This window comes from Microcaecilia unicolor, chromosome 13 (assembly GCF_901765095.1).
Source record: "Microcaecilia unicolor chromosome 13, aMicUni1.1, whole genome shotgun sequence".
In the NCBI taxonomy this organism is placed as follows: Eukaryota; Metazoa; Chordata; class Amphibia; order Gymnophiona; family Siphonopidae; genus Microcaecilia; species Microcaecilia unicolor.
In genome coordinates, this window is record NC_044043.1 from 55629685 (window position 1) to 55641881 (window position 12197).

At 44.5% G+C, this 12197-nt stretch overlaps 1 protein-coding gene across 1 annotated transcript in view; it reads right to left on the reverse strand.

Annotated features, from left to right (window-relative positions):
* Nucleotides 1–12197, reverse strand: part of SPECC1 (sperm antigen with calponin homology and coiled-coil domains 1) — a 217134-nt gene that overhangs the window by 89146 nt on the left and 115791 nt on the right. Inside the window, exons 10-12 of the mRNA XM_030185806.1 lie at nt 9160–9241; nt 6239–6392; nt 297–399 (exon numbers count right to left, since the gene is read on the reverse strand). Of these exons, the coding sequence (XP_030041666.1) occupies nt 297–399; nt 6239–6392; nt 9160–9241 (339 nt within the window). The remainder of the gene's footprint in view (nt 1–296; nt 400–6238; nt 6393–9159; nt 9242–12197) is intronic.

Here is a 12197-nt window from a genome sequence, read left to right on the forward strand (position 1 = left end):
TATTCCTGGATTCAGCTATGACAATATTTCTATGCCTCCTCTATATCCTATTGTGTCCTCTGGATCCGTTTGTTTCTCCATGTTCGTTTACCCCCCTGGTTCGTATTTACTTTTTTTCCCCATTTTCCTTATCGGTTACTTTCTCTAAACTTTGATTTAATTTGCCTAAGCAGCATTTCAAATAAACTAAACTATGAACAATGCAGCTCAGATACTTGAGACAAAACATTTATACCTTATCACACAGACCTTCCTCAAAATCTACTATTTCTCATATAGAGGAAAGTTGTTCTTACCGGATAACCCTCTGTCTTCCTCTGACACCACTTCAGCAGACCATTCCTCTTAGAGCCCCCATACTCTCTGGCCAGGGCAGCTAAAGGGTCCTTCCTTTCCACACTAGTGCAAGGAAAACATGGCATTCAGTGTGCATACAAGGCAAGGACTTATGAATTAACCCATACTAGCACCAACCCCTTCCTCCACCGTCAGAACATAGTGACCCAGGCATGACATTGCAAATTTTGTCCCAGTCAAAGTGCATTTTGAAAATCATTGCATAGAGGTGTAAATGAATAAAGGTGAAATTAATGCAGGGAATGGCAGAGGTAGCCTTTGGGTTACAGACTGTCAACTAAGACATGCTGGTTTTGTCCCTTAACACAAAGCGCTTTGAGCGCCATGTCCCCAATTAAAGTGGGACAGTCACTCTATACATACAACAGGACAAGGGTTCATAAAAGACAGGCTGCCTCATGTGCCAAAGGTTTGAAGTCAGCTGGTCTTTCTTACTGTTATCAGTGGTCTCTGTGCAGCTCAGCTCCAGCTTGCTACTTGATTTCCCACAGGTTGAGACAACGTTTATTCAGTTAGCATCAGACTAGTCCAAATAGCTTCAGGTACTAAAACTTTTCAGAAGGGATGAAGATCCTCAAAGCTCATATGCATCATCACCTTTGGGAAACCCTGATGTTGGTCCAGCAGACAGCCTGTCAGAAATCCAGTTCTCAGCAGAAAAACGCCACCGAGGTGGAGGAACCAAAGAGTCACTGCAGATGCCTCAAGAAGGATGGAAGAGTGTCGAGTCTTAGTGGTAATTTCACAATAAATACTTCAGGCGAACCTTTTTGCATTGTGTTTGGAAGGTTTACCTACAACTCCACTTCTCTTCTTTCATCCTTTTTGAGAAATCCAGTTCTCTTCAGGACTAACACTATAACTCTGTAGGGATGTTTTGGCTCAATTGGCCTTTTCTCCCAATTTCAAATTTTTTTTTCAATTCACTCCACATTTGTTTAAAAAAATACAACGAACACAAATTAACATTGCGCACTGATTGTCGGTTAATGTGTGTGAAATCTAATTTTGCACACACTAAATTTTTCAGGCATGCTGTGATAGCATGGTTTACGGCTGGTTGCAGGACCTCACACTTTTTTTTTGACACATTTGATATACTACCAAAGGCCTATACATAGGCATTAAAGCAGTTCACAAAAACACCAGATTGTAAGGAGGAGAGTAGGCAGGGAGGGGGAATTATATAGTACTAGGAAAGGAAATAGAAAAGAGGTGGGTTTTTAGAACTTGTTTGAAGAAACAGAGGACTGGCTAGTTCCTGATATGGACTGGTAGGTCACTCCATAGCTTGGGGCCCAGATAACAAAGCAAAGTCACAGGTGGTGGTGAGATGTATGAACGAAGGTGGAGGGAGCGTAAGAAGGTTATTATCGTTGGGATGGAACTTTTATCTTGTCTTCCTCTCTTCAATAGTCCCTTTCCCTATGTGTCCTACTGTCTGTCTTACCCTTATTGGTCCTGTCTGTCTGTCTGTCTTGATTTAGATTGTAAGCTTTTTTGAGCAGGGACTGTCTTTTCTTCATGTTCAATTGTGAAGCGCTGCGTACGACCGGTAGCGCTATAGAAATGATTTATAGTAGCAGTAGTAGTAGGATGGAGACAAAGGAGGGGGGCATAGGGAATAAGGAGGTTGTTGAGGAAGGAAGGGGCAGAGGGGAGCCTAGATTTGTACACTAGTAAGAGAATTTTAAATTTGACGTGAGTGGTGACAGACTCGCATACAAATTTCAGTTGGAAGTCAAAATAATTTTATTTATGTACAAGCAAGGAGAATAATCAGCCCTGTTTCCTCTCAGGATTGGTACTTCCAAAAGTCTCCCAAACACTGTCCCAATTCCAGTAGCCTGCCCCTGGCTTGGCTACACTCTTCAATATGCAAGAACTTCCTTTATTGCATACCACAGTTCCAATAGCCAAGGGATAATTAGCTTATTTTGGCAGTCTACAGTTACCTCACTTGTGATTACACAACTCTGGAATCCCTGGAGGCATAGACTTAAGATTTCTTATCACACAGGAGCGCAAGGATCTGAGCTAGCTTAGTGCCACCTGCCGTAAGGTGGCTAAACGCCAACCTCAGTGAGGGAGTGTTTTTTAGGGACACCTGTTGCTATACCAATCAAGCCCTCACAGGTGCTAACAAATGCACATAACCAGAACTTGCATTTAACAGAGATACGAAGGGGGGGGGGGGGGGCAAGTGAGGGTCATCCAGTCATTGTATTCCAGCCTTGTTCAACTCACATGCCTCTGGACAACTGTGTGCTACTGGTGACCCAGAGAAAGGCAAAATGGCAATCAGAACCTCAACCTTGCTCCACTGGTTAAAAAAAAGAATTCCTCCTTCACTTCCAGTTGGATTCTTAAGAAAACCACCTTGCTCCATGTCATAAGGACTATAGAACTTCGAGAAGTATATACAGCGATCATCAGGTTTACAGAAAGAAAGAAACATTTAGGAAACATGCAGTGCAAGGCTCAGTCCTCTGTCAGTATCACAGCAGTCTTTAAAACACCAATATGAACTGTCCCAACTATACCCTTCCCTCATGACCTGGAAGCAAGTGTTCAGCCCACCATATCTGAAGATCAAGCACTGCCTTCTTATCTCATGCAAGGAATAGATAGCATGGCAGGGGGCTCACAAAAGGCATATGAAAGGGTAAATCAATAATTTAGCTTGATGCTATTCCAAACAGTGGAACATAGAAACAAATGAATTTCCAAAGCAATCCAGCTGTGTTAAGGCATCTAGTTGCCCTGGCAGAAAACTGCCCTCTTCAGTCTGGGTAAACGTTTGCACAGTCTTTTGTAACAGGTGTATCTCTAGAAGTACTGAGAGGTGTTGTTGCTGGGAGTGTAGAAGCTTAGGCTGGGGAGTGGAACCACTCACGTACATGACTTTTAAATATTTTACGCTATTTTGCCCTTCTCGACCAGCCCATTCAAATAGCAGGTGCAAATGGGCATAAAGCAAGCTAGAGGTTTGAAAGCTGCTTCCATAGCTCGTAAATGACAGATGAGGACCATAAAAGCTCATGAAGCGTAAGCAGTATAAAAAGGTGCCAGGTCACAAAGATTAACCTCCACACTGAAAAGCAAAGATTGAAGGATAAGCAGCACAAAACACAAAATAATACACACAATTGTCATCAGGGGAGAACTTGAAAATCTAAGAAAACTAAAGCTTCGGAAGGTGGCATGTTCACTAGTATCTCTCCAAAAGATATGAATAATGGATTGATGAAATATTACATCAGTTTACCTAAAGGCAGATCTAATTATGATAAGATGCAGTTCTAGTGACCTCTAATTTTATCTCTGCCGCAGAAGGTAGAGATGGACAAGGCTCGTTCTGCTGAGGAAATCAAAGCAGTAATTGCAAATATCTAAATACAGAGAGAGGACCCTGAGGATTAATAGTGTCTAATCTCTCAGTCTACAATGAACAAAAGCAGAGATGCCAGAGAAGTATAGGAATATGGAAAAGAGTGCTGGGGTCTTGTAGCCATTGTAGCCATGTCCACCACATGAACTTTCAAGCCCACAGAGTTGTTTATTTTTTTTCTACCCAGTGATTCCTACCTACTTTTTTGGGCTCAAGCCTTTATTCACAACCACCTGGGAATTCTCATATTTTAGAGCCTCTCCCATTGGCTGTTGCAGTGACCTAACCCCAGGGGTGTGCTGGTAAATTTTTAACAACAGGCTCTTTCTCCGGACGTAGCCAGCTCTGCATTTGGAAGGGCCAGGGGTGGCCGGGGTGGGGGTGGGGGCAACACTTGGCTCTCTCTCCTCCCTCCCTTCGTGCGGGCACGCTAGGCATACCTTTGCTGGCAGCCAATAAATGGACTGCCACCACTCCCAACGTCTTGCTATGAGCAGCATGCTGGAACTTCTCTCACATGCTCGAGAAGTCCCAGCCTGCTGCCCAGAGCTGGAAACAAGGAGCGGGGAGCAGCAGTAGTCTATTTACTTGGCTGGCAGGGCTCAGCATCCCCACCAGCAAAGTAAAAGATAATTCAGCAGGGGGCCCAAGCCCACATTTTGGGAGCCAGTTGTTAAAGTAGCCATGGAGGGCCCTACTTTAACAACCGGCTCCCAAAATTCTTAAAAACTTAACCACCGGCTCTTGCGAGCCTGTGAGAGCCTGCTCCAGCACACCACTGCCTAACCCCGTGATCATGGGCCATGAGTCAGACCATTGGTGTCATCTTAAGCATCCTCCTTGGGGATGTGTGAATGGTGATCTGGTAAGCAGAAAACCTGGCTTGTGGATCAAACTGGGACCTTCTGCATTTGCCACTTGAACCCTGGACTGGACCAGATGGCACAGGGATATCCCTCTGATAATTGGACAATTTTTCTGCTGCTCCAATATGAGGTAACAGAACTATTAAGCATCTCTCCTATTCAACAGACAAAGGTGGCAATTCTATAGGTGGACACTTCATTGCAGGCGCCCTGATCCTGTCTTCTGAGATCTTATTCTAGTCTACTCTATGACATCTAAGTGTCCAAATTCCATTACAGAATACTAGTGTAACCAGGTATCGGCATGTCTTGCATTTAGGTGCTCACAGTTCACTCATAGACCTGGAGGCATATTTTCAAAGCACTTAGCCTTCCAAAGTTTCTATGGAACTTTGGAAGGCTAAGGGCTTTGAAAATATGCCTCCTGGTGTATGTGTGGGCACTGAAATGCAGCAAGGGCACATGTAACATACAGAATTCTGTAAATTATGCCAAAGGCGGACTGACAATGGTCAGGCCCCCAGGCAGTAAAGGTCATCGGGCCCCACCCTGACCACTGACCACCACCCCACTGCCGCCCCCTCCCGCACCACTGCAGTTGCCGTCACCCTCCCCGGTCCTACCTTGAAGGGCTCTGGTGGTCTAGTGGCTTCTTTGGGGGCAGCAAAGAACCCCACTCTTTCCTGCCCAAGGTAGTCTCGTGGGTCTTGGCAGCAGGAAGTCTAGGCAGCCATTTTTAAAACACGGTGGCACCGGCACCACCAGGAAGAGAAGCAGAGTGGGATTCCTTCCTGCTCCTGCAGAGGCCATTAGAGCAACAGGGCACTGGTGTTGGGCAACCAGGCAGAACCTCTGGGCCTTCGGGCACTGCTCAGTTGCCCGAATGTTCAGTCCAAGCCTGAATTATGCACATAACTGGGAGCCCTGCCCATGCCCCTTCCATATTCCACCCACTTTGCATTTGCATATTACAGCACTTATGGGGCGTACAGTTTGTTTACTACATTGGCCCTTCAGTTCGATGGTCTGGTAGGAAGAACAGGATGACGACCATGATTGTGCCTAGAATTCCTCAGTGGCAATTGGCTTTCACAGTCAACAATTCAAATATTATTTGGTTTTAAGAAGTGTCTGAATTTTCAGATTCTGAACAACTTACGCAGGATTTGACCTTTGGCTTACTCTGCTCTATAAGGGACCTCATTTTCACATCCTGTTGTTAAACTTATTTTTATGGACTTACAACCCATTTTGAAACATCACAGATCTTCAGAGAAATTTTCACACATTTCTCAGAATGTCATGGGTGCCAAGCAACAAGGTAGAAAAAGTCAACCACCACAATAGCATAATCTGATCCTTGTTCTGACTCCCCAGGGGTACAGAGCAAAGATACTCCTAGACAATTGTCAACACTCACATTAGCGAAAATGGGAAACAGCAGGTGGCCTCCTACATATGACCAGGAGACTGTGTGAGAACACTGCAACATAGGGGAGAGAGAGGTGGTGGGGGGGGGGGGGGGTCTGTGTTACAGTGATAGCAGCACAAGATCCAGAATACATGAAAGTCAGAGGACAGTACTCAGAGTGTACTGGAAAGGAAGACAACATTAGCTTCTCACCTCAGTTTGCTCTGGGGGCTGAAGCTGCTGGAAGCCAGTGCTGACATTTTGGTACCAAAGCTGAGTGACAGAGGCTTGCTCAAGGACTCCAGAGATGGGTTTTTGGGAAGGAAATAGTCAGGTTTCAATTCCTCTGCTCGTCTCTTTAACATGTCTGCGGGAAAAGAAACTATCAATCAGATGAATGACGTGGAGGCTGCTGCCACTGAAATTATGGGGGTGAATGAAGTGAGTAGGAGTGAGAAACCACTGATGTTATGGGGGTGAATTAAGTGGCTAAGAGGGAGATACCACTGAAGTTATGGGGGGTGAATTAAGTAGCTAGGAGGGAGACACCACTGAAGCCTTTGGTGGTGAGTGTCATGATTAGGAGAGCAATGCCAATGAAGTCTTTGGGGGGGGGGGGGGGGGAGAAGGGTGAATGAAATGGTTAGAAGGAAGATGCCACTGAAGTCTCTGAAACGGATTATCTTCTATGAATGTGTCATCCTAGACCTGAAATGGTAGCTGAAACATCTGGGTAAAGAGGTAATTTCCAAAACTAGAGACAGGTACGAGGGTGACATTTGTTTGCATATTGACGTCGATCATTCCCATGACTCAGAACCACCTGTTAGAATAGGCTTTCAATTAGTTTTACAGTAAACCAACTAACTCGTTAACTCTGGAGACAACCAATGTTCTGCTGGAAAACATTAGCAGCACACAACTAAGCAGGCAATGGATTCACACATCACACAACCACTATGTTAGTCCAGTATTCGAGGACTGTGGAGGGCAATCTGTAAGAGGAATGTTATTCTAGGATGCCTCCTTCATGAACTCAGGCTCCACATGGGTCTCTTTCCTTACTAAAAATGCAATTATAAAAGACAGGCAGTTAGCAGAGTTCCAGGAAACAAAGGTAATAGATAGAAATAAAACAAAAGAAAAATAAAGCTTATTTTCCTTTCCTTTGTTTTTTTTATTTGTAATATTTCTATTTATTACCTTTAAAGTGGAATAACAAGGCAACTACACTACTTTATCCAGAAAATAAGAGAGTCTGGAATGCCCAAAGTCAACAATGCAGCACAGGAGTCATGCTAAGAAGTCTCAGGCTGGTGAAGAGCCTGTCATTCCCTGAATATGGTGATTGCTGGGTCTTAGGAGGGAAAAATTAATGACTGGACTGGATCTCTGCTATAGTTATATCTGACTGAGGAGAAAAACAGGACCGCTAGTCATTTCAGCAATAGGGTTCTAAAAGGATGCCTGTGCCAAGGCTGGAGAAAGCAATAAGCAAAAAAGAACAAGGAGCCTTCAAGTAAAGGGTGTCTCAGCTTGACTTTATTGATTAGACTCGACACGGTCCTATTTCAGCTAAAAACACCTATGTCAGGGGTCTATAGATGGTACCCGTTGCCAGGGACACCAATTGTCCACTGTGAGGAAATACTTATCTTGAAAAAGACAATTGTACTCAGTTGAAAGATGCTAAACAGGCAACACAGGAACAGAGGTAATTTTCAAGCATAAACATCCCGCACTATGCCAAACAGCCGTGTATCAGCAAGCCAAACAAAAGGTTGCTGAAAGGCCCTTATTTTATGGTTATTTTCTAAAAGCAATATGTATGCTGCTGGGTTCTGGGTGCTTAAATGTTCTCACACAATTTATACCTACTCCAAAAGGTATATATTTGTGTATATACATGTTCCAAGTTTATTGTTATTTACTATCCCGCCATGCGGATGGACCATCTAGACAGGTCACAATCTACAAAAAATAGGTAAAGAGGGGGCAGAACTCCATTCAAAATAGGAAAGAGGAATTCAAGTATCTGTTTAAAATCTCAGTAGCGAGTAACCTCTCCGAAAATGGTTTTAAAGTTTTCTAATCTCTGGTACTGTACCCCCGAGTGGTTGAAAAAAATATGTCCTGAAGCTTCAGATCACTGTTGGAGGGACTGTGGGGAAAGGGGCATATTTATTCATAGATGGTGGACATGTGATTTGGGTCCAGTCTTACAGAACATCTGTCTTGGATTTAGTGCAGCAGGTACTACAGAAGCCTTATCCATGTTGGGCAGAGTGCTTCCTGTTGCATGTCAAGCCAGTGGACATTACTCTGGGTCAACACAAATTGGCTATATATCTTTTTACAGCATGGAAGCTGGCACTGACATGGAACTGGAAACAAAAGTCTTTACCATCTGTGTGACATATTCTTCAAAAAAGTGGATTTTCTTTTTCAAATGTCCACATTGACTGCATCGAGGCACAGTTGTTTGCTGTGTTTCTCGAAAATCTGTCAACCCTATGAGCATTGGAGATGTCGGTCAGGTCTGCGAGCCAAGTGATGGTGGCTCTATAATTCCATGGGGGAGGGCAGTTCAGGAGGGGAAGGGTTTTAGGATATGTATTAGGTTGTGATGGTTGATACTCTAATATCTCTGCTGTTTGTGTTATTTTTTGCAATAAAATGTTGGAATTAAAAAAAAAAAAAAAAAAAAAAGGAAAGAGAGGAGAAACAAACACAAGATAGGCTCTGGTGTCTTCCCCTGCCTAAGGTCTCCAAGGATAGAGAAAACTCCTATTGCACCTGAATGTAAGTTGCCGTGAGCTACAACGTAAAAAGGTCCGAGTCAAATAAATGCCTCATATATGGATCTCAGTGTGTATTAAGGGATCATGCTCAGACATGCAGCTCTCCGCCATGGGGTGCACCAGGGCAGGGTTGGATTTATGCATATTGTGGGGCTGTAATATTTAAGAGGTCCCCCTCGATTAAGTAGGAAGGAAAATTTAGGTTTAATGTTTTTCCATGCTAGAGAAGTGTAAGGCCCCTTGCAAGTTGTACATAAATCCAGCCCTGCACCAGGGTTCCTAAAGATTGTTCTATACCGCTAGGAAGGTTTGGCAAATGCAGAGATTCTATACCTGTGTGACACATCTCTCGCAGGCGGGCCTGGTTTCCTGATCCCTTGTTGGTCAGCTTCCCACTGCCACACATGGAGTGCCTCTGCAATACAAAAGAACAGGATCAAAACATAGGCAAGGGAGAGAAACAAACTCTAAGCAGGGCGAGGTAGGGCTGGCAGAAGCACTTGGTGGCTGTAAGACTGGCCTAGTGGTTCCACAGTTTGGAGCAGGAGTCTCTTGCTCTCTCACCTAATGCAAGAACCTTGGGAGGCAAAGGGGGGGAGAAGCAGCAGGCGAACTGCAGAGCCAGCCTGAGCAATCAAAGCAGCAGGCTTATTCCTCACTCTCCACCACTAACAGCAGCCTCACAAGAGAAGTGGAGAAACACTAAACACAGTATCAACTTCCTGCTTACAGGGTCTGTAAACCTTCTGTTTACAGGGTATCAATCACGAGATCAGTAGATCCCATATTTCATGCCATGAGACTGGCGTATAGAGCTGCTCTTTCTAAGCAGGTGGAGGCCAGTCTCTATTGGAGGTCTGTGGGAAAAAGTTGATTGGGGAATTGTACAGGTAATGGACTGAGCGCTTTTCTGAGGGGCTGGGAGGATGCAAAGAGGTGGGAAAATGTGGGATACAAATGCAACAATTATATATATATATATATATATATATATATATATATATATATATATATTTTCCCCTGGGATAAGGGGAGGAGGAATACTCCTGGGATGGGAAGAGAGAAAGCAGGAAGTGTTCCAGAGGATGGAAGAGGGATGGGTAGAGAAAGGAAAGATATGGGGGGGCATGGTCAAAGGTTCACCTAGGACATTCAGCACTCTTGCAAGGGGTCCTGGGTACAACAGAGAGCAGAACTTAGGGAAATCACTAACACACTAGCACTGCCCCTCATTTTCTCTTCAGGAACTGGTGCAAGCTTTGAAATGTGAATGATATTATATAAAGTTTTTATTTGACTAAAAGGATGATACAAGCTGGGTATGTTCACTGGATTTAGTAACCAGATCTCGAGCACAGTCATTTATTAGTCTGGCTGCAGTTACTGGATCCAGCACACGGGTAACTGGATTTGAAGATTTTTAATATTTAACCTCTTTTTTTCCCATAAGAAAACAAAACTCTTGAGAAAAAGGAGTCAATTCAAACATTCTTATGAGGACTCCTCCTGTAGTTGCCCCAAACTAGTCTTAAAATTGGACTTCTCATCTTTTATCTTCATGAAACACTTCCCATTGTAAACCAGGGGACACATAGGAGCCGACTCTTCAGAATGACTGGGGGCACTAAACCCATCACAAATTATCTCATTGAACTGACTCCATCATCCATCTCCATAACCTTTATGTATCTCTCTGGTCTCTAATATATTTTTGGTGGTGAAATTATCCATTGCACTTACACACCAACCACCGCTGGCACCATCAGGATCAGAACAAAGTGTCAAACTTCCTGGCTGCACAGCTGCTTTGAAAAAGTCAAAGCGGGAGCAATGAGAGCATGCATTGGAAAAGACAAGAAGCAGCAGTGAAAAGCAGAGCGAGCGGATGTGAGAAAAGGGTGAAAGCAGGGTGAGAAGAAGGGACAAAGGCAGGGCCAGAGGATGCACGGGTGATGGGGGAGGAAAGGGCGAAGGTAGTGCAGCCACTAGTCTATTAGTCCCCTCAAAGAGAGAGAAAGAGGCCGAGCTTCCTGAAAAGTGGGAAAAGTTTGTAGGGCTGGCAGCCAGCTCTCAGTGCTGTCTGAGTGGCATGATCCCATTATAGTCCCACTTTTCTGATTCTATGAGGAAACAGCTCTGGGGCTCAGAGGTCTTATGTACAAAGCTGGGGGGACGGAGGGGGGCTAGCCATTCCTGCTTCTCACACATTACCTCATCCCCTGCTCCTGTTCATGGTTGCTTCCAGAGGGTCTCAGATCTGCCAGATCAGGAAGCAGATGCCATCTCAGGGAAGTGAGATTCTAAGGGCCCCATTCTCTTAGGTTTTTGCTTTTACTGTTGCCAACGTTAACTCCATGCCATTAAGAAGTTTTGCTCCAGTCCTAATTTTCTGACTCCCTGCCCAGAGCTAGAAATCCTTAGCGCTCCTGCTCAGCAGAGAAACAGCTCAGTAATACAGTAACAAAGAGGTGAAATTTTGAATGGATAATCCCCTTTGAAAACCAAGTAGGGCTGGACCACATACATGTAGGATTCTATGTTGTGGGGGGGGGGGGGGGGGAGGGAGTTAGAGTAGGGTCAGGGAGAAGCTATTAAGCACACTGTACTAATTTTTATACTAGGCACCTAACTTTGATTTCCAAATCTGGGAAAATTAATCCAAAACTAAATGCAGGTTCCTAAATTGAGTGAAATTTAGGCACTGAAAAGTTTTGGAAACCTGATCCCCCTAGAAGATGACAAGATCCCGCCTGCCAACTCATCTGCAAGCTGCTAAGGATATAGCTAACCTGCTTGCAGGTTATTAGACCTCGTCTTCTTTCTCCATTGTAGCAGAAAGGCATCAAATAGACTGAAGAAGTATGGGAGAGTAATTTCTGGACTAATTTAGCACATGAATGGGAGAAATTTTGGTCCAAGGTCTTTGAGGAGCTCAACCAATACTGCACAAAATATGAAGACTGCAAAGAGCATCAAAGATCGCAAAAATCTCAACAGAAGCCTCTAGTTATCTTTGGTCCTGTAACACTGAAAAATTAACTTGGTCCCATAAACAGGACTGATCCAGTCCTGGCTTTACCCCACTGCATGCAGGGACTCGTAGTTCTGATTTCCTTACCACATTACCCGAGGAAAGAAAGACTACAAGTCCCTGCATCTCTCCATCTGTGTTCTGTGTTAATCTCCCTGTATAGGGGTGGGGTGGGGTGGGGGGGGAAAAGGAGAGATGTTGCACCACAGGGGCAAGTATGGCGGGAAGAGAGAGAAAGCTATGCCAGACCATGGGTGGGAGAGAGGAATGTGGAGGGGGAAACATGCCATATTGCAGATGGGAGGGAAGACAGATGCTGGACCCTGCGGTGAAGGGGAGA